General features: G+C 41.2%; 2 protein-coding genes across 6 annotated transcripts; both read right to left on the bottom strand.

Annotated features, from left to right (window-relative positions):
• Positions 1-1,719: 1,719 nt before the first annotated feature.
• Positions 1,720-8,600, bottom strand: wdr13 (WD repeat domain 13). Of its 2 annotated transcripts, none has more exons than XM_056423865.1 (9): positions 8,583-8,600; positions 8,411-8,467; positions 7,524-7,633; positions 7,173-7,303; positions 6,772-7,079; positions 4,356-4,536; positions 4,072-4,213; positions 3,832-3,950; positions 1,720-2,622 (listed from the first exon to the last, which is right to left on the bottom strand). In XM_056423865.1, exons 1-9 carry the CDS (start codon positions 8,583-8,585, stop codon positions 2,438-2,440), a joined length of 1,236 nt encoding a protein of 411 aa, XP_056279840.1. In that variant the 5' UTR covers positions 8,586-8,600; the 3' UTR covers positions 1,720-2,437. The 2 variants fall into 2 exon arrangements, with proteins under 2 accessions (XP_056279840.1, XP_056279839.1); XM_056423864.1 differs by lacking the exon at positions 8,583-8,600 and adding an exon at positions 8,054-8,285.
• A 4,318-nt stretch (positions 8,601-12,918) lies between these two features.
• LOC130199482 (protein-serine O-palmitoleoyltransferase porcupine-like) lies at positions 12,919-22,166 on the bottom strand. Of its 4 annotated transcripts, XM_056423011.1 has the most exons (15): positions 22,097-22,166; positions 20,606-20,749; positions 20,297-20,489; positions 20,106-20,149; positions 19,793-19,974; positions 19,535-19,665; positions 19,411-19,431; positions 17,583-17,597; positions 17,358-17,483; positions 17,166-17,266; positions 16,932-17,008; positions 16,751-16,814; positions 16,456-16,541; positions 15,043-15,153; positions 12,919-14,528 (listed from the first exon to the last, which is right to left on the bottom strand). In XM_056423011.1, the coding sequence occupies exons 2-15, from the start codon at positions 20,739-20,741 to the stop codon at positions 14,427-14,429; spliced, it is 1,389 nt and encodes a 462-aa protein (XP_056278986.1). In that variant the 5' UTR covers positions 20,742-20,749; positions 22,097-22,166; the 3' UTR covers positions 12,919-14,426. The 4 variants fall into 4 exon arrangements, with proteins under 4 accessions (XP_056278986.1, XP_056278988.1, XP_056278987.1 ...); XM_056423013.1 differs by lacking the exon at positions 17,583-17,597; XM_056423012.1 differs by lacking the exon at positions 22,097-22,166 and having other exon boundaries at positions 20,606-20,765.
• Between the last annotated feature and the right edge of the window lie 327 nt (positions 22,167-22,493).

Genomic DNA, 22,493 nt, shown 5'->3' with positions numbered 1-22,493 from the left:
ATCTCCTAAGTAGTCCAGGTTGAACAGGTTGCATCCGACTGCGTCTCTGTCTCACCAGAGCTGCTGGAGATTCATATTATTTTAAGTGTTCTTCCCACTTCTTTCCAACATACACCACGACGACGGCTGTCTTACTCATTTGTGAAAAAGCATTCTCGCCCACGGTGTGTTCTGAAGACGCAGAGTTGTTGCATTGTCCAATCAGAGCACTCGGGTCCACTCAGTGTCCACAAGTGTTGTGCTGCACTCTTGGATAGAAAACCTTTTTTCCCCTCTTTTCTTTATCTGCACCTTTCCTGCCCGTTCCAAACAAAGCCTCGTCGTGACCTAGACAGCCGCTCATTGTGCTCGCACACCCACAGCGACACATTAACACGTCACAATGCTACCCCCACCCACCTTGAGAGGGAAACTATTGCGAGTATGAAGGTGCTGCTTTTGGCCCATAATCCGACATAATGTGTGTGAAACACGACATCACAGATTCATAAGCACACCGTCTTTCCAGAAGGATTTTTTGTTTACCCCACTATCACAATGTTTTGTAAATGATGTGTATCTTTCTCCTCCACTGAGATGCTGCAAATAAGGCAGAGATTGCCATGACACACTAGTCTGACAATGCAACACTTATTTGTAATGCTTAAACGCCTATATGTCTATATGTGAAGGAGCTTCAATCTGTGGTTGTGATCAGTGATTCCCAAACCGCCCATCAAAGAGTTCCAATAAATATTAAATAGATCAAATAAATAATGTTGGGGGTCGTCAGACGCCTCAGCTAATCAAAACATACGTTTTTCTTGAGAAATACTTGATACTTTCACCTCTTCAGCCTCCACGAAGACCAACAGTTGATATGACTTTATCTAAAGCGATCAGATTGGAAACTGATGCATTATGGGTATTTACTCGTGTAGCTTCAACTAACTACAGCTGGGTGATGTTGACAAAATACAGTATTTATATACAGTTGACCCAAAACCTCAATAATGTGGGGACATTTTAGGGTTTGATTGTTGGTGCTTTAAAAGAGATACTTGCACGTACATTGTTGAACAATACAGTGCTCTGGGCTAAATGTCAACATGCTCAGTGATCACGCCAATGCTGTCCAACAGGTTTGTTCACCAAGTTCTCCATCTTACTTTCCTGTGTACGCATTTCAACCGCTGCCGATTAGCACGAAATGCAAAGTACAGCTGAGGTTGACGTGAATGTCCATTTGCTGGTCATAAACGAAAGTATTTTGAGGAGGATGAAAAGTCAGAATCACCAAAGTCAGTATTCCTCCTCAGGTGAACATGCACATCTGTAAAAAACTTTAAACCAATAATCCCAACTGTTTTTTTTAGATATTTTAGACTGGAGCAAAATGGTGGAGCAACATTTACATCCATAGAGCAAAATAAATAATGATCAATGTGAATATTATGATTCATGGCCAGACAGGCAAAACGTAAATTAAAGTTCCTTCAGGATTCTACAGCAATATCTTATCTCATGATAAAATATCACTGATAGCTCAGATCCAAATGCAACGGTATATTGTTCTTAGTCATTGAGAGGGACTCGTGTGTAGATCATGAAGAACCAAACGATGACTAACACTCTGCTACACCTTTCTACAGTAAGCTGTTGTTACTATTTTACACTTGCTAACTTGCATTCTTCAAATATATTGTGTGAAGAAAAATGAAAAAAAGAACACAGACTGCCGACAGTTTCAGTAGTTTATTCTGAATGTGCCTCAAATAAATCATATGAATCTGCAACCAGCATGAACTGCGTACACACACACACACAGATTAGTACAAACGCGTACTTTAAAACGCACTTGTCTTTTGTGACAATCTATTTGATATCCCTATAATCTGATACGGAGTTCAATGTCATGCACGTGGTCTTAAACGCAAACAGGCAATTGCAGAATTGAAAGCAAACAAGGCGTGTTTAAAAATTTTTTTTTTACAACACTCGATTACACTGCTTGAGTAACAGTTACATAAATAGTGAACTAGATCTATGCCAGCAGGACCGTCAATGTGATACAAAGTGTTGGACCGGTTTTCTCTGGAAGATTACGCTGTCGCCTCTTCACAGGAATTCAGTTATATCCGTACAAGTCAGAGGTAAGCCATGACACATGCATGGGAGTAGTGCTCTTTGTTAAAAAAACTATTTCTGATCTGCAGCTGTAGTACTGACACACACACACACACACATACACACACATCCCCCCCACCCCAATCCCTTGTATTTCAAAAACATCCCTACCACCTACACAGCATGGTATTCTATCCGATTGCACTTGGCTTGTCGTTAAACGTTTAATGCGGCCCGTTACATTCCAGTGAAGATCTACAGACTCGTGATTGGACGGTTAAGGGGCGGCAGGGCCATTTGTACGGAGGGAAGCAATGCATTGGTGGACCAGTCACTTTTGCTCCCGCCTCCAGATGATGACCATGCCGGTGGAGTCGGCGGAGGCCAGCAGACTCTCGTCGCAGTTGAAGCTGACGTCCAGCACGGGGCCCCCGTGACCCTGCAGCTTGTTCACGATCGCCTTGGTGTTGCGCTCGACGTCGAAGAAGTAGACGCAGGCGTCCTCGCTGCCGGTCACTGCGCGGGAAATCAGAAGAGGAAATAGTTAAACCGGTGAAGAGAAATTACAAGGACAGCAGGATAAATGATGGATACATTATGGATTGCAAATGGGTGCCTCAATAGTTCACGCCGCTTCCGAACAACATCAAGATATGGGATTAAAATCACTTTTAAGCACAGTTCAGTCTTTGAGGACCCGGGCACACACCGACATCCAAGCACGAGCCGAGGCCGACTTCGCCTCACATCGCCCGTGTCTTGGTCAAAAGGTTGCACTTGAAAGACTAAAGCCAACGAGCATGAACTTTCTGTGGGGGAGGAAATGACTCTCCATACCAGCAGGTAGTGCTTTCATTAAAAAAAGGGCAACCGGTAGATCCAGGAATGTGGAAATACAAGATACAAAGCAGTTTGCCGACCATTTCCTCAGTCGCCACTTATCTCGATTCCAGATGGCCAGGTTCTTGTGAAAATGTCCGTGTATTGGAATGATCAAATAAGAAGATGAAAAGAGCCTTCTCCGTTGGGGCTCACTTAAATTCGATAGTTTCCCGGCTCACTTCAATTTCCCCTCGTATTCGCTGAAGCTGAACAGCGAGTTCTCTTAATGACGGGCGACGCCGCGACTCGACGCCAGAAACGCTCACCAACGTCGGGGCTTTCTCTTTTCTAGCAGCTCAACTATCTCGAGATGCGACTTCTCAGGCGTCAGTTCACATCCTTTCTTAAATAAAGTAAGCAATCATGTGGCAAAACCTCTGTGGCTTTAGTAACAGTGTAATAACAACACAGCGCTAACTGAAGCCTCACAGGTATTTCGATGAGTGAGGTGCTTCTGTTACTCGGAGACAAGCGCCTGATAATTTAAACACAGACGAGCCTCGAACAAAATCAAATGCTGATCGTTTGGAAAGCTCGGAAGTGGAGGGGTGTCACATCTCACTTCTACAAACAATATGCCGCGTAACTTTTGAACAAATTACTTGACACAATGAACTTCTATAACCTTTTGATAAGATGAGCGCTTTACAAAGCCAATCAAATTCACTCAAACATACAAGCTAAGCAAGTCATTTGCTGAACGGTTGCTAATTCGGTTTCATGGCAAGTATGTTTATTTCTTTATTTTTTGCATATCCTTTTTTCAGCCTATGTAACCTCCCATTACTATTCAGGTTGCATTTACTAATCAAACCTCACAGGCGGTACATAGAGACGTCTTACCCACACAGGCCCCCTGTCTGAAAGACATGAGGGGGCAGAAGATGCTATGAACATGCTGGGAGCCGTGCTGGATGGGGAAGCTCCTCTTCAGCTGGAGTGTACCATCATTGTCCACCACCCTGCCAAGGCAAAGGAAATAATCATTTACATGCAAGCTACACTAACGAAGATGGCTTTAAATATTTATCCCAGCAAAAGACAAAACGGCCTTTTCTCAAACTTTCCCCCCGACAGACCGACCTGTACAGCAGCAGCTTATTGACACAGGCGTTGACCAGCAGCGAGGGGTCTCTGGCCTCTCGGCTAATCCAGGACCGAGCGGATATGCTGCAGATGGAGCTGCCTTCACTCACCACCAGACGCTTGGCTTTGGTCAGCTTCCCTGGAGGGGGGAGGGGCAAGCCGACCGCCAGAGATGCATTAACCCTCTCAACCAGAGATAACATTGAGCGTGCGATTCTAATCCGAATTTGTGATTCAGTCACTGGCAAATGTTTGCCAAATGGAAAATGTTGGGAGTGTACCTGTGGCCATGTCAAAGAGGAAGGAGAAGATGCTCCCCCGGTCATCCCCAGCCCAAAGGATTCTCCCTGGGGCGTCAAAGGACAGGGACAGCACGCGGCCCGTCAGCTTACTGGAGCCCCCCTTCGCCTTCTTGCCGGTGGAGATGTTCACCACCTGCAGGTGGTGCTTGCTGTTTCCCACCTGCAAAACGGAACTGGGTGTGAGGATCGGCATTTTTCCAGCAATGGAGCGCGGATAAACTAACTGGCACTTGTTGGTACCGACTGTCGGCGAAAAACAAATATCCACGTCCCTCATGTCGATTTAATAAACAGTAAATGGACACGGCTGGGCACAATTTTGCTTAAATTTGACAATGTACTCATCAATTCAAGTATTTGCCATCTAAAAGCAGAGTCTAAACTCAATATCCAAGACATTTACTACTTGCTTTGGCAACAATAGATGGCATTCAACTCTCAAATGTGAATCAATGTCTGCATGGTGTAAACATGCACGCAGGCATTGTGATGGGATGAAAGGCTCCTATTGAGACGTTTTGTCATCGCATGCTTTTATTTTTTTCACTGACTCACAAAAAGGAGGCAGTAAAATAATATGCATAATGTTTCAGAATTCTACAGCATGTTATGTACGTTAAGGAGCAAATGAAAGCTGCAAAAGTCACCGTCATTGATTGCGTGTTGGCTGATGGGTACATCAAGACCCGAGCAGAGCACATTTATACAAAATTCTGAACCACTCGTGTGATAAAATTGGACTGTGCCTCAAAGACCAAGAACACCGTGAAATGTGGCTGAGTGGGGACGGAGACATGGCAAGTGAGGTAATTATAATGTTTTTCAGGTTTAAATTCATCTAAATTCAGACGTTTCAAATGTCAAAGAAGTGAGTCACCGTCTTACCACGGTAAGGACAGCAGCTCGGCGTCTCGATTCAAGACTGTTAGGTCGATAAGTATCACTAATTTAAATTAGGGTTGGGCAACGATTACAATTTTTAATCGCGATTAATCGCATGATTTCCTTGATTAATCGCATTTGTATACGCAAAATCCAATAATTAATTAAAAAGTAGTGTATAGCGCACTTCTATTTTGAATGTTGCTGAGATTAAACATCTCTCTTGTTCCACCTGTTTTGTGATATACATGCCTACGGTGCCAAATATTTTTAGACTGAAATAATATCGGCATTATAATTATTATAACTATGAGGATTTTTTTTGTTGCCTATTTTGTGGAGCCCCCTCAGGACTCGGTGCCCTACGCACAGCGCGTAGTGCGTTATGGGAGCGGCGGCGTTGGTAGTAGTTTATAGCATGCCGCACAAACAACAATGCAACTAGTGGAGGCGGCAAGGTGCTCCGTGTTGCCAGATTGGAAATGGTGAAGGATCGTACCAAAGGCTCAAAATGGTTGTATTTGGAGGATAATTATCGTGTATCTGGCAACCCTGAGATCGGTCGACCAATGACTGCTCTCTATTCTGTCACGCAAGAAGGTGGAACGTAAGCGAGATGCCATTTCCAAAACTTGTAAGGAGTAAATACTAGTTTATGAAAACCCAGAGAAACACAAATATCCGACGAAGCAAAATCCCGGACGTTTTTGGAATCCCTGCCGGACGCATTTTTTAGGTCTCAAAAGCAGGACATGTCCGGGGAAAACCGGACGTCTGGTCACCCTAACTAACCGGCCTGCAGTCTGTAGCTCTCCACTTCGCTGTGGCATTGGTTCGCTTCTCTTGCCTTGGTTGATCTCCTCCCTGCAGCTAGCGTTGTCTGCCGAAGCCTCGCTCCACTGGTTTGTTAAACCGCGAATGACTTTCTTTTCCGGTTCCGCAGCAATCAGTAGCAGACTTTTACAAAATAAAAGCCTGTGAGCAACACACTTTTACAATAATAAAATAAATAATAAAACCTGCGTTAACGCGCGATAAAATAATTGTCGGCGTTAATTAATTGATGCGTTAACGCAAGATTAACGCGTTAACGTGCCCACCCCTAATTTAAATATTTCTAGAATTTTACTTTTTTACAAGGATTTCTGAATCATAACTGATTTACTAAGATATTACTATAAAAAGCTATCACCACTGTTATTGAACTTAAACATTTAGCCTAGAAACAGCCATTGACTTTTGTGTTTTAGGTAAACAAAACTAACAGGATTATACAAACGTCTCAGCAGGACCGTCGTGATGCTACCCTAAAAGTAGAAAATTATTCAAAGATTCCTTTAAAATGTTTTAAATATTAGAAGAATAATACTGTCACATATAAATATAAAAAGATCTTCCGAGTTTTTAAGTTAAGTACACAAAGACATAGTTTATAAAAAACAAAAATACTGTGGTACTAGGGAATAAGTGCGAGAGAAGATATAAATGATGACATGTATTAAAAGGGACTCACCACGGTCAGGTTGTTGTTCATGGGCTGGAAAGTGCAGCAGAGCAACTCGCTGGATTCTGGATCTCTGACCTCTCGGATGCACCGACCATCCTCCGTGTTCCAGATGCGCAGAGTCCCATCGAGTGATGTCGACACAATGATGTCGTTACTCAAAGACCAAGCAAAGTCTGTGACGGGACCCCCGTGACCTTTCAGGGTCACCTTCACACTGGGAGGAGATGGGGACAATGTCATGATGGAGAGGCTGCCATCCAGGGAGCAGCAAGCTAGGAGGTGCTTGTCATCGTTAGCAAATTGCAACCGTGGAACTAAAAGAACAAGGAGAGGAAGATCGAGTGAATAAATGTGGACGCTTAATGTGTTCAAATGGATTATCATGAATTAAAAAACTATTTACTTACCAGCAGAGTCTACATGTTGGTCAAATATGTGATGCATGCCAGCAAAAGCATAATTCTCACTCAGAGTTGTGTCCCCTGCCATGGCACGACTGGCCTCTGCCACTGAGGTGGGCACCAAACTGCCCGGAGGCCTGCGGCCAGGAATAAAAAAACACCATGTAAGCATATAATCAATAAAACACACCTCACAACCGCTGACAACTCAATATACGAGATATGATCATTACTCAGTGCAACCAAACCAGAATTACTCAAATGAGAAATAAATCAAAGCAAATTCAATTGCTCAAGGCGATGAGACAAGAGGCTGAATGCAAGTTGAGGATCTCTGTGCGGCGTTCTTTTGGGTACCTCTCATCATAAACGGCTCGGTTCATCTGGGCCTGTAGTTGGTAGGATCCTCTGCTGACGGACCGGTGGTGACCACGAGCCCCTTGGGCACGGGAGTCCTCCTCGAAGTCCTGCCCCAGAAGAATGGAGGAGAGGCGAAGAAAGGAGAGAGGGAAGGGAGCCACAGGGGAAGACAGAACCTCGTAAGAGTGAGTACAAGTAAAGGCAGAACTCAACAGAAATAATCATAAAATAATGGTGAATAATACTTGAAAGCGTATTAAAATTACCATGCACTTTTAAGTTAATGGTATTTTCAAAATAAATGGGCAATGCCAGCCATTTCAACCAAGCTGCTCAGCATATATATGTATGGGCAACCAAAGTGTTGTTTGGCTATGCTGCTGATTAATGCAGATGAAGGTCTAAGGATCCGATATGTTCATTCAAACTCAGATATTTTTATGTCTAATTTTTCAAATTAGACCAGACACCCCCTTCTACGCTTTCTCTTCTACATTTCCTGCCCTTTCTGTTTCTTTGGGTCTGACCTCCATGCGGTCCAGTGTGGTGCGGGAGCTGCGCACACTGCTGGCCCTGAAGCTGCTCTGCTCGGACAGGGGCCCGTAGCGCAGGGCCAGCAGCTGACTGCGCAGCCTCAGGTACTGCCTGCGCAGCCCCGGCTCAAAGCCACACTTGGCGTTCTCTCTGAGCAGCTGGCTGCGTCGGCGGATGTACTGAGTTCGGAACTGTGGGAACGTAGGCGTGCGGTAAGCATTGTACCTGGGCAGGGAAAGAAGTGGCACAGCACACACAATAACTCACGAGTGATCCATAAGCAATTACACGTCTGAATAGCTTCTTCATCAGTTTAGACTATTAAAAGCCTGCAGTGTGAGGAGTCTCACCTTGCATCCACTGCCAAAACCTGCTGCCAAACTGCTGCCATTCCACAAGCAGGAATCCTGTTAAAATACACAACACGTTAGCAAATGTAACTAAATAACACTCATGTCACCGTGTTGACATGTGGCGTAGCTATCGCGGGTGTTACATCCACAGAAGTGAAGCATCACCCACCATCCACAGCGTTGAAACAGGTGATGATGCAGAATCTAAAAAAGCACCACAGGAATCGATATTGAGCTCTGTTTTGCTGCGTGAGTTTGACACCAGGGTATGATTTTTGCATTGATACTGAAATGGCCAGGTGGAGCAAAAGAATGAATGTGTGTGGACGTGTTAGCGCGAGGATAGGAAGTAGCACCAAACGCACAGCTAACGACGCGAAGCTAACTGACGTCAGCTAGCAAGTTAGCCACAACATCACGTGCGATTTACTCGCATAACTAATCCGTTTTCCGCTCATTCTTCAGTGTAGCGAGATAGTACGCCAGAAAAGAGAAAAATGCAAAAGAGAGAAAAAGACAAGAGAGAAAGCAGAATATTGGGAGGAACCCCTCTGGTCTAGGGTGGGTCACCTTAGAAAAATCAAATCTGTACGAACAGAAAATTATAGACATAGACCATTATTATAATTGAAGACATCAGGAAACAAATACAAAACACCCGGAAAAGAAGAAACAAAAAACAATAAAAAAAACAAATAAAAGATTGGAGAGGAAACACAGGGCTGCAGAGAAATACAGGCTGCAGAATTTCAAAAAAATGCGTACCAAAGACCAGATGAGAGCTGTTGACATTTGAGGAAAACAAAGTTAAGCAACAGAAAAAAAGCGCAAAGCAAAGAGAAAAATTTAATTAACAGTATGACCGGATGACATGACAACGGAACAAAACACAAACTCAAACAAAAAAAAAAAAAAACAAAAAAAAAAAAACGAAAAAACCGATGAAAATCTGAAAATAGAAATCAGAAATTCATCTGAGACTCTCTTCGCATTACTCATTTTGCCCGGGTCACCACTTGAGTTTGTGGTGCCTGCAGAAGCAGATCGAATGCGAGTCAGTGTAAAACTCATGAGAACTAGAACCTCCAGTTCACATAGCCAAACAGCCAAGGCATGTCAGCTACAAAAATATTGAAATAATGAAATGGATTTGCAACCCAATGTGCAAAAAATCAAAAACTCTGTGCATCTGTGGAAGTGTGAGACTGTGAACACAACAAATGCTGAAAACATAGAGGTAGGTAGGTAGGTATTACCCAGTGGTCTTTGGAAGCCCAGCAGATCCAATGGAGGAAAAGGTCAAAGGTCAAGGTCAATGTCAAGAAAAATGACATGAGAGGAAAGGATGGATGAACATGTGACTGACCCTTGACTTGATTTTTAGAAGGCTCTTTATCACATATTTGCAAGGTATGGAGCCTATAGACAACTAAGGAAAAGAAAAGATGAGGAGCAATGAATAATAGATGTCTAATTGATGTAGACTCCAGAGTATTACTTTCAAATAAAAAATTCAATTTCAATCTCACCAGCAGCCACCAGCACCACTGGCAACCCTTTACACAGCAGTGCTTTACACACTTAGAACAAGTGACTTTCATTTTCACCTTCCAGACGCCACTGCGTCCCCCCCCCATCATCTGGCCATCTTGACCCTGTTTGGACATGGTGAGGGAGAGACACCCTGATATCAATCGCCTGCATGTTTACTGCGCTAATGGAATAGATCGGTTGATGTAGCTCGATGGAGAATGTTGGTACTACATATGTATTAACTGTTGAATATGTTCATGAATATTGTATTGGATACAGACTTTTATGGTTGAAGTTTGAGTATACAGGGGGGGGGATGGCGGGTGGGCTGTTATTGTTAATTATAATAATTCTTGTTACGTATTCTTGGTAACACTGAAATGTAATTAAATAATATATAATATAACATTTTGACACCATTAATTAAATGTAGCCTAATGTTAAGGTTTATGTTCTTAATTAAATATGTTATTCAAAACAAATGGGTTGAACTTATATTGGAAACCACACTATGAATAGTTATTAAAATACCTGCATTCAAAATGTTAGTATTTGACAGGTTAAGTATGGAACATTGCTGTTAGATAATTAATATTTATAATGATTGTAGTACTTTTTCATAGACATGACAATGTGACAATGTCAGGGGTGGGGTGTTCGTTTTTTGCATCCGATTAAATTATTTCAAAATTATTTAAACATAATATCCTGAGCTTGACCAACCTTTTTTTCTTACTCTTAACAATCATTCATTCATATTAAGAAAAAAAACAAAAAAAATTTTTTTTTTTTTTTTGATCAACCTAGCTGAAATGGCACCGAATGCTAGGAATGACTCATTATGCATTCAAGTGTAATGATGATGTTGTATAACTGGACATCTTCATTTCTAATAACAATTTACATAATTCTACACTATTACTACTAATAATAAAAAGTAATTGTGTATTTGTATTTTGTATTACTAATCTGTATTTGCAAAGCAATTTACAACAAATGGTAAATAAATGGAGTGGAGTAACAGTACAATATGGGCTTTCAAAGTGTACTTGGTTAGAAGTATAAAGTAGCATGGAAATATTCAAGAAAAGTAGAAGTATCTCAAGATTGTATATAAGTACAGTAGGCCTACATGAGTAAAAAAGTCCTTACAATTAAGAATGAAAAGGATGGCAAATATGAACCTGGCTTAATGATCCAAGATATTGTCCTCCACTAGTGCTGACAATACTGAAGAGTAATTTAGTATCCAGTGTATAATGTGGCTGATCAACATTTTTTTTTTAAAGATCCCTGGTCTAGTTTAAGATAAAATCCTGCCGGTAACAAGACAATAGGTGAACTCACTGTTCCAGTGGGTTCACAATGGCAGTATGACAAGGTCAGCTCTGAGGTTTCGCCTGGCTCAGCAAAGACCTGCAGAGCTGTGGGCCATGCTACGTAGCTGACGGGGCTCTTTGCTTGTTCATGGTGCTCTTTCTCGAAGGGGCCCCTGTGACGGAGCCATTCACTAGCGCGGGCCATAAATGCCCGAGTTTAACACTACATTAAGCACCGCATTCTCAGGAATCAGAACGGACTGAAACACTGCCAACATGCCAGGAACAAAAGGTACGCAATGTGTAACAAAAATATATGTCTAAAAAATATTTCTTTAATTTATCTGGATAATAGCAGAGCTGCATGTTCAATGTATGTTAATAGCCTCTTGGCTAACTCTCGCGCATTTACAGCAATGTTGTTATTAATGTGCACTGTGCCATATCAAATTTACCAAGGTCAAACCTACATAGATTAGATGACTAATAAAAAAATAAATAAAAGGAAAAAGTCTGACATACATCCGTTTTCACTATTTTCAGGTAACAAGTCAGACAAGAAGTCAGCTACCAAGGTAGGAAAATCATTAATATACATTTACATTCAATCTCTTCTCAATCTGTAGTTCTTTGTTGTTTCACTTGATATATATACGTGATGTTTCACTTGATATCTATACGTGATGTTTCACTTGGTATCTATACGTGATGTTTCACTTGATATACAGTATATACGTGTTGTTTCACTTGATATCTATATGTGATGTTTCACTTGATATCTGTTTGCCTTCATTTCACAGCAACCTCAGAGTCCTAAAGAGCAGCCGAAGAAAGATGATCAGAAAGGAGATAACAAGAAGCAAGGAGGTAAGCATATTGTATATGATGCTACATTTTATCTGCATGATATTTCAACCCATTTGAATCAAACCTGGGCACTTTACGAATCCCAATAAACTAAACTAAAAAATGATCGTGGTTGGGACACAACAAGCTATTATTCCTTATATGTCTGGCACACAGTGTGGAAATGACATGCCGTTATTGCCGTGTCCCCAATGAAAGTATCCGCCTGTGTTTCATCCTCTTAGCTGGACAGCCGAAGGGAGAGAAGCAATAACTTCCAGGCATTTGTGAAGATGGCTTTGGAGACCCTGTTGGGGTCCTGTCGTCGTAAACATGGCAGCCTCCGGGGAAAACAGGGCTGAGTGCACATCTCCCGTCGCAGACTGGGCTGTTGTGCAGCCTTCCAATACCGCATCTGCTCACCTCTCACAGAGAAAGAAAGTGAACCTGATCTACATCCATCACCATCTGTTGTTCAACCTGTCCCTCTCACCCTTTCCAAGTTCGTTCTGCCCCCTTCCCCACACAACCCACACGGGCTTATTGGAATGCTTAGAAATAGACTCCAGGTTAAACCGGACCATTGCTTTGAGCAACAAAAAAAACATTTTAATTTCATCTTTGCAATCCTTTCCGAGTTCACCTTCATACCAGGATCAACTGTCTAACAGTCTATACTTTCTTCTTGTAAATAACAATGCAAATAAACAACTATTTCTTACAGCACTCCATGTATCGTGGCTTCTGTGTGTACCTGATATTCTAAACATCTCATATCTTCGACAGTGAATTAAACAGACAGCAAGGCAGGTTTGATGTAAAATTTTATAAAAATATCACAGACGTATCAGTCCCTTCACATTTACAGGGAGAAAAGTTAAGTAAATATCAGAATTATATTTAATATACTGTATTTGTCAGATTGAGTGTTATTAGGTCTGACGAGACTGAGCATGAACAAACATTCAGGCTCTCTTAAAATCCTTTTGATGCCTAGATTTCAGAAAGATAGACAGAGAGGGAACACAATCTGATACAGACGCTTTAATACTTTCATAAAGTAATCATCAATTACATAAATGTCCCGTTTAAAGCAGCGTTGTGATAAAGATCTGTACTAAAGGAATAATATTCAATGTAATGTACTGTATCTTTTCATCCACTATGAAATTACAAAAGAAGTTTGAACATTTTCCCCCTTAGTCACACGTGTGAAATACTGATTCTAAACCTTTATTTTTAATACTGGAGTGAAAACATTTTTCCAAATATTCACATATACCGATAAGCTCGTCTCTCTAAGCAAAGGAAAAATAACACAAATTGTGAAAGAAAAAAATACTAAAAACTAAATACAAACACCATTAGGACATTTCACCACAAAAATGTGTTCATAGATTACCGATTCATTTTCTTGATCTAAAATCCACAAAAGGTAAAATCATTAAACATTGCAAGTGCTGCCTCATAATCATAAACTGTGCTCTTTTCATCCAAAAGAAAACTCTTTGTTTTCGTACACAAGAAGTCTGGAGTATTCTGTATTTTTCTAAATGCCAACAAATCCTATGAAAAGACTCAATCCATACATGTATTTATTCTAACGAGTGTTGTCTTAGCCAAAGTCTTTCTTCTGTCTCATTGAAAATAGTTTATAACAAATGTACTATTTACTCTTGTTTGAGAATCTACTGCAGCAAGGTATTTTAGAAAATCATTCAGCCTTTTTTAACATTTAAATATAGAATGGGCCGAGAGCCGAGAGCCAGAGACTATTGGGTTTTGTTTTCCTTTTCACAGGATTTGTTGAAAATAAGAATACGGTAGAAAACACACCAGCCTTATCTTTAAACCTATAAATACGATTGTAAAAAACACTTGAGGGGAGGGGGTGAAGAGGGAAACCACATCTGGAGGACATCTGCCGCAGTCGACGCTGAAACCTATAGATAATAGGCTCTATCGTGTGTCCACAGAAAGGAGCAGCCGATCTCCGCCATGATGATAAGTATTGATTGCGACTCACAGTGAGACATCGGTAACCGCTGTCACAACATGAGGGCCCGGCAACTGCGGCTCAGATATAAAGGTTGCTTTATGGAGAAAGGGAGGGGGAGTGGGCTATCATTTCACGGATATCAAACTAGTCCCCAGCAGGTCGGATTATTAGATTACCCAGCCAACCGTGTGAGCGCGTTGGTTTATTGTTGCACACCGGGTTGGTTCTGTTCTCTTCGGTCTGATGCAGAATAAAGTCACAGTGCAGAGATGGAGAACCAACCTTACAGCTCTCATTATTGCTTCACCTCTTACTATTAGAGAATGAGGCGGTACAATATCCAGCATCCAAATGTGACCCAGTGGCTTGTCCAGCTCAGCGCGGACCACTTCTGGATGGTTTGATGGGTGATGTCATCCTGTGGGCGGCAGTACATACTCCGTAAGCGCTCAACGGGTAATGCAATGACAAACATTTACTTTCATACACTTAATACAAAATAATAAATATGTATATACATATTATATTATATATACAATTACAAGAAAATTGGATTCAAAATGTATTTCTTCTTTCTTAATAAAATATAAAGCAACATATTCATCAAAACAACTATGTGACAGTTCGAACATTTACTTTCATAAAATTAATTTAGAAAATGTGTTTTTAACTATATATATATATTATTTACAAGAAAATGGTATTCAAAATTAATTTCTTCATACTTTCTAAATAAAATATAAAGCAACATATACATCAAAGCAACTATGTGACAGTTCACTTCCCTCGTTTGAACTATAAATACTGCAGCTGTTGTTACATTCCTATATATCAGTTCACATGTTCTCATGTCACAGCGTGCGGCACATTTTATGAGTACAGGGTGTATAAATATCGTCGCATACCTTCCTCTCAACAGCTTGGGACCTTACCTCATCATCCTCCATGTAGTCCACACTGGAGTTGAACACAGAGCCCAGGTACGTCAGGTGGAGTATCGCCAACGCGCTGAATGCGATGTTAATCACATACACCCACAGCTTCTGCAGAGGGAGAAACGATGCATCACGTAAGAACGGAGGGCTCAAATCAATGTTTCAGACACGCTTATCTTTTTTATTGTCATACGTGTGCATTTTTCTCTTAAAGGCCCGGAAAACATATTCTCTCAACCAGCTTCTTACAGTCCCGATGAAGCAGATTAGTGAAGAGTTTGACTGTTAAACAACAATAATAACTTATTTTACAGTGCAATTTTCAATGCTCATGAATATTTAATATTATGGAGAAATTATTTTAAACCACATGTTCTGGGGCTATAATGTATCATTGCCCGGAACAATGTGAACGATCAGCAGTATGTTGCAGTCCATGCAGGCTGCTCTTCCTTGGCACAACTCATTATTCCCCCTCCCCTCTGCTCTTGATGTGTGCAATCATTATAATATAAGGATTTTTAGCTATATCAACAAAGAGCACTGCGTTTTAACTGCCACGGTTTTGTACACACTAATTTCGTAATACATTCGGTGCATCATTTTAATGACAAGACTATTTCTTATGTTTTCTAATATTATTTGCCTGGTGAGGAAGTTCAATTATATTCTTATTATAGGCAAAATCAAAGGGAAAATTATAAGGGGCTTTATTTTTATATTTATAATTATATGCAGAGTAAAAATAGAGACCACATTTTTTCCTGACAGCTAACTCGGCCAGAGGATCGACGAGGTAGGCCCCCTTTGAGCACCTCCTGCTCGGAGAGGAAGTGGCAGCAATGCCAGGGCAACGGCCATTTGCACAGATAAAATAGTTGGAAGAAAACCAGGGATTGTGAAAAGATGTAGAAAGCACCACGGGCCTGTGATTGGAAGGGGAAATGGGAATCTCTATTTGTGCAGCATGAAGCATTGTTTAACAAATAATAATAATAATAATAAAAATAATTTGTGAAAACATACAATTAACTGCCCTATAACTAAACAAAAGTACAAAATAATAAACATTCCAAAAAATTAGTGAAAAATATGCAACTGTTACATTTTCTGTGACACTTGCTGAATCATTTCAATGATAATCAAACCATTAAAATGACACATTGTGGTCTCTATTAACCACAGCGTGGCTATTTTAAAAAGCCGGGTTTGTGGATGTTACGCTAGTGATTCTCTCTCACCAATCAGTGGTGAGCAGTGTTTTAGCGCTCTAGCTTGGAACCTCGACGGAGGTGATACCAGGAATAGATAACCATTCTACTGTGTGACGTACTAAAGTGGACTGCTTGCTGGAAACGCAGCTTTAAATGACCCTCTTTCTTTGAAAAGGAGGAGAAAGGAACATTTGACCTTTTTGTTCCGGTGAGTGCAGTTTGGCTGGCATCTCATTGACAGGATACAGGCATTAAAAATGGCTGCGAGCCTCTTCCGCAACACTGAAACACAAAACAAGACCGACGCATTAAAATAAAGCCAGAGAGAAGAGAAGTTCCTTTTTAGCCATAAGAGGTAAATTACGAGCACTGCAGTGAGCAGAAACAGTGTGCAACAGCGGGGGCAATTAACCATTACTGCAAAGCTAAGCACCTTCTCTAAATGGAAAGGTCCTAATGTGGAAAGGAGACAACATTAGTCAGACTCTCACCGTGCTCAATGTACGTGATGAACCCCAGAGACATAAGTACTGCACCCAGATGAAAGCTCAAACCCTGCCACACACAAGAGACACAATCTCAACAATCAACGTGTAGAAAGAGACACACAACGGTAGCCTGTACCGAGCATGAGGTGAACTCGCTTATGTAAGACGCCCACATGGTACTCACGTGCAGGAAAGCGCTGGCTGTATACGTCACCATGATGGCGGAGAACGTCCCAAATTTGAGAGCACTCTTGAAAACATCTGTGAGACAAGAGCATCAGCTTGCTTGAGAGTGTGTGTCTAATTGAGTCATTACCATGCCGTTTATAACGAGAACAAAAAGCCCCTTCAAAAAAACAACAACACACACACACACAGCTGCTGCCATCAAGCAATCACCGCGAACATTGTAACTCACAGGTGTGCAGAAAGCGAGACATGGGCAGATTCCACGATGTTACCACCTCCACCATCGACCGGGGGAATTCTATATTCAGTGGCTCGGATACAGTCATATCCCTACAGAACAAATGGTTCAAAAAAGGGTCTGTTTTTAAATTTGAATTAAGACCAACACACTTCATGTTAATACTGCACATGTGATTCTGACCATTTGAGGTTTTCTTTCTCCTCTGTGAAGCCTGCTCCCGCCAAAGTGGTGGTGGTCTCACTCAAATAACCAACAAAATAGTTGCTGAAGTGGAAAGACATTGTGTTCTCATACGCCAGCAACCACCTGACAGAATGACATCAAAAGTGGAAGCAATGGACAGATATTACGTGCCAATTACCGATTAGAAGCCACTAAATCTTTACTCTGAACACAAATACATACTTTGCCGGTGTACCTCTGAGAAGCAACATAATAAAGAGAGAAGATGGAGCAGTTAATGTTAGTTATTAAATGCATTTGTAATATTGGCTTGCCATTTGATGAACTATGCCTGACGACGGTTGTGCTGGTGCATATGTAAAGATGTGTATATGTGCATGCACAGAGCGGCGGTCATGATGTGGATACATGCAGGTAAAGGTGTAGCACATTTAGTAAACAGAAAATATGCATGCATTAAAAGGACAGTCCGGATGCTTTGAAGAGTGGTTGTACTTAACCATCGTCAGTGTATTACATACAGTAGATGACCCCAAGCTTAGAGAAGCAGGCAGGAGTTAGTGCATGGAAGCAAACCTTTTTATTTCTGTGGACGGAGGCAGCAGCTAAATGTATTTTAGCCCCCTAAAATAAAGGCTCAGCAAAAAACCTCTCTTTAAGTCTGTGATATATTTAGTAAATGTTCTCCTGTTTACATTGCCATGAGACAGCTACACTCAAAGAAATGACTCATTGGATGAACTCAATTAAATTGTTGGCAGGTTTTCCATCCAATAATTATATGCAACTCCAACTCAAATTTAGCACATCAGTGCAATAAAATTTAATTAAGTTAGTCCAACTCATTTGTATCAAATACATCTCAAATAAAATAACGATATTCATTAAATTAAATAAATTTGTGTTTGTCCAACTCAAAATATAAACTAACTAACTAACAAAATATGCAAACTCCACACAGAAGGAAAGCCCCGACTGAGAATTGAACCCACGGGCCTCTGGCTTTGAGGCAACAGTGTTAGCCACTACACCACCGTACAGCCATCAAAGTGTCTTCACCTCATGTAAACAACTGATTTTCAGCTGGCGCATGTGCAAAGGGTAGTCCTCAATGAAACACATTTATTTTGAGTTGATATGCACACCATCTAACCTAAATAAATCTAATAAATGAAAGTATTCATGCATTTTGTGTTACACCCATTAAATATAAATATCTATTTTTGTAATTGATTTATTTAAATGTATCAAACAATATTTAAATGTGTCACCTCGAAGAAGGGCTTGAATCGTTTTTGTGAGTGTAAAAAAATAATATAAATAAGTATTCATAAATTGGGTGTTACACCCATTCAATATAAATATCTTCGTTTTGTAATGATTTATTAAATGTATCAAACAATATTTAAATGTGTCACCTCTAAGAAGGGCTTGAATCGTTTTTGTGAGTGTAGAGAGTCTTATATGTTTCAACGGGGACCTGAAATCATTGTCTATGCTCTCGCTGAGGCAACCAGACTGTTACATTTAAAAAACTCAAATTTTACCTCGCAAAACACGGGAGTTGCTGGTCTACCAATACCTGGATCGTTTAGTTTGTTTGTATAGATGTGTAACTTTGGTTATTTTTATGCACCAAAGTCACACACTATCACAAACAAACTAATTGCTAAAAAAATGTAATTACATGTTTTGTTTCAATGGAGTTTTGTGTCTTTTTTTTTTAGAGCATATACATACAGATACAACGGCTTCATTTCCCTGTTGGAAACGTGTGTAAGTGGTGAATATATTCTAAATATAGCGTACACTTAACATTATATTGACTTTTTGGTGCATGGGCTTCTCTTTTAGGGGGCGAAAGTAGCCACATCAGTACGTTGCTTTCCTTCCATGCAATAACTCCTGTGTGCATCTCCAAGCCAGAAGCAGGCAGACCGTCATCTACTTAAGGTAAAACAATTCTAACTATCTCTTTAGAAAATACAAAATATGTGAAGGGCATGCTATCCAACGTTGAGTGTCAGAACCACTGGGGTGATTTCATTACCTGATCTTCCTCCTCTTTTTACTGTAAATAAAGCAGGTAATAGAGGAAAATCAATAATCCATAAGCAATCAAGGTCAGGGAGTAAACAGGGATTTGGATGTGTTCATCTCTATGTTCCGCTCACCCTCGCAGTAGCTTGTCTCCATAGACCGGTATGAAATAAGGGAAGAGGTAGGGTGCCACGCAGTTGGAAATAACAAGGCAGATCTGGCTCTTCACCCAGCTAACAAACACTTTTAACAGCCATGACAAGCTCTGAGGAGAAGAATTAACCCAAGATGTGAACAGTCTGCGGCCCGTCGATACATAACTCTTTTAAATAATCCTCTTCTATTCTTAAATAATCCTCTTCCATTCTTAAGAGGTACCGTATCACACTCACCATCTTACGTCCTTCCAAAGCTTCTTTGTAGCTGTTGAAGCTGATCCAGGGACCAAAGATGACTGTGCCCACAAAGTAAATATAGCCCATGAACTCGATGGGCGACGGGACGCTGGTCACGACGCCGCTGTCCAGATCGAAGGCCAGAGAGATGGCTTTCATGGCAACCACCATCTGTGAACCTGGAAACCAGCAACAGTACTTAGTTTGACTAGATTCCAACATAAGATCATAATCAATGAAACCATCACTTTGCATTGCTTTCATCTATCAGTAATGTGTAAAATGTTGCTGCCTACAGAAAGCTCTATACCTCTCATCTTGTGCCAGTTGGTGGTGTCCGTCATGTGCAGCTCTCTGATCAAATTAAATAAGAATAGTGTCAGTTTTGACGCGGCTTTAGCCTCAAATTAAACACTTGTTTTTTTTGCACATGTGTTCACTTTAAAGACAGAATTGATGTGTGCCGCTGAGCCATCGGGTATCAGAGCAGGACACTCTTACCCCAGCAGCAGATAGATGAGCACAGTGATGGAGAGGAAGGTGCCTCGCATGGTAGAGTGGCGGCACAGGAAGAGGAAGAGGTAGCAGAGAAGGCTGAGAAGGACCACCCAGATCATATGAAGCTCAAAGAACAGGTAGAGAGTGTAGAAACCTCCTGCTACTGTGGACAGGTGTTTCACAAAAGAAGGGAGGCCTGATGAAGAGAGAAAAATAGAAAAATTGGAGGTGATTATGGTGATGCAAGTTGTGCTGTGTGAAGGCAGAAGAGCGAATTGACTCTGATATGGCACCAAATCACCAGACTCTCACCCAACATCCAGAGAAGCCGACACAGCAGGCAGATAACCAGCAGCTGCCACACTTGCTCCAGGCCCTGCTGAGCTGTAGGCAGCAGGCAGCCATGAGCAAGCTGTTGGAAGAACTTCTGTCGGCTGAATGCTCCCATCACTAGACCTAAAAAGCAGAGGTAAGCCATTACAATTTTTTTTTAATATGTATATATATATATATGTATATACAGTATATACAGGACTGTCTCAGAAAATTAGAATATTGTGATGAAGTTCTTTATTTTCTGTAATGCAATTAAAAAAACAAAAATGTCATGCATTCTGGATTCATTACAAATCAACTGAAATATTGCAAGCCTTTTATTCTTTTAATATTGCTGATTATGGTTTACAGCTTAAGAAAACTCAAATATCCTATCTCTAAATATTAGAATATCATGAAAAAGTATACTAGTAGGGTATTAAACAAATCACTTGAATTGTCTAATTAACTCGAAACACCTGCAAGGGTTTCCTGAGCCTTGAAAAACACTCAGCTGTTATAAATCTTTTTTTTAACTTGGTCTGAGGAAATATTAAAATTTTATGAGATAGGATTTTAGAGTTTTCTTAAGCTGTAAGCCATAATCAGCAATATTAAAAGAAGAAAAGGCTTGCAATATTTCAGTTGATTTGTAATGAATCCAGAATGCATGACATTTTTGTTTTTTTAATTGCATTACAGAAAATAAAGAACTTTATCACAATATTCTAATTTTCTGAGACAGTCCTGTATATATGTATATATTTTTTTATATTTATATATATTTACAGAAAATACATTTCCCCCCTGTATTACCATAGTACCTTAGTGGGCGGATGGCTTGCCTACAACATACTGTATGTCTACTGCACTAAAGCTGCACACACACATGCAACTTGCAGGCGAGCCGTCCGCCCACTAAACCATTCACACTGTCAACAGACACACACCAACCTCAAACTTCATATCCCAGCATGCACGTCACCTCACCACGAATCTGTGCAAATCAGTGCATTAGATATGAAAGTTTTAATGATGACAACAACACAAATACCTGTTCCCTGGCATCTACTATATATTCATTATAATGTTGATCTCGTAGCAAAGGCATCACACCGTGAGAAAGAAAGCGTCAAGCCCGACGCACAACAGCATGCTGAATTATTCAGCTCTGGTGGATTGGAGACTTCTTGATATAGGGCTCAATGCCGGATAGCATCCTCTTGCTATCAAGACATGCTCTCTCCGCAATGCAGTCACATCGTGTGAATCACAGCTGCATTCCTACAACCGCTGCACCGACAGCACAGTGTGATGAGCGTGGTGCGACCCGCAGAGCATCACTAGCTTGGAAAGACCGCGAACCCATCGCTTCACCTCGCCAGCGGGATCCACAGCGATGCTACCGACGGACGTGAGCGCGGCTCCCCGGGAAACAGCTCTGGACGCCGCGGGCATGTCAGTGTGTTTTCCAGGGGGTCAACTTACCCTTTTCGGAGCAGCAGCTGGAGGTTACTCCTTAGCTCCCGTCCCTTTGAGTTAAGCGCGTGCGCGCCGTGTGTGCGTGAACGCGTGTATGTATACGCGTGTGTGTGTGTGTGTGTGTGTGTGTGTGTGTGTATGTGTGTGTGTGTGTGCTGCCGCTGTGTTTTAAACACACTCGCTCCAGATGATGCTTATCTGGATGACTCCCATTGTCACAGCATCAGCACCACTTGCCTGTCATCTAGGCAATCGGCTGCCGAGGTCCGGGAACGCCAGCCAATCATTACGCTCGTTTGTCTTGAGTGACAGGCAACGCAGCCAATCAGAACCATCGCCCGTCATTACCAGCGCCATTAACCAATGGGATGTGTACAGCGTGCAGACTGACCGCGAACACTCA

Source organism: Pseudoliparis swirei, chromosome 9 (assembly GCF_029220125.1).
Source record: "Pseudoliparis swirei isolate HS2019 ecotype Mariana Trench chromosome 9, NWPU_hadal_v1, whole genome shotgun sequence".
NCBI classification, from domain to species: Eukaryota; Metazoa; Chordata; class Actinopteri; order Perciformes; family Liparidae; genus Pseudoliparis; species Pseudoliparis swirei.
This window is presented reverse-complemented; position numbering and strand designations above follow the sequence as displayed.

What these genes read in the sequence shown, in the direction of transcription:
- LOC130199482 (XM_056423011.1), bottom strand. Translation starts at nt 20,741, where the DNA reads ATGGGAGCATTCAGCCGACAGAAGTTCTTCCAACAGCTTGCTCATGGC. An exon ending in CAACTGGCACAAGATGAGAG is followed by an intron (nt 19,975 to 20,105) that starts GTATAGAGCTTT and finishes GCTGGTTTCCAG; the next exon opens with GTTCACAGATGGTGGTTGCC. An exon ending in ACTACATGGAGGATGATGAG is followed by an intron (nt 14,529 to 15,042) that starts GTAAGGTCCCAA and finishes TGCCGCCCACAG; the next exon opens with GATGACATCACCCATCAAAC.
- wdr13 (XM_056423864.1), bottom strand. Translation starts at nt 8,451, where the DNA reads ATGGCAGCAGTTTGGCAGCAGGTTTTGGCAGTGGATGCAAG. An exon ending in CCTCTTTGACATGGCCACAG is followed by an intron (nt 4,214 to 4,355) that starts GTACACTCCCAA and finishes TCCCCCCTCCAG; the next exon opens with GGAAGCTGACCAAAGCCAAG. An exon ending in AATAAGCTGCTGCTGTACAG is followed by an intron (nt 3,951 to 4,071) that starts GTCGGTCTGTCG and finishes TTGCCTTGGCAG; the next exon opens with GGTGGTGGACAATGATGGTA.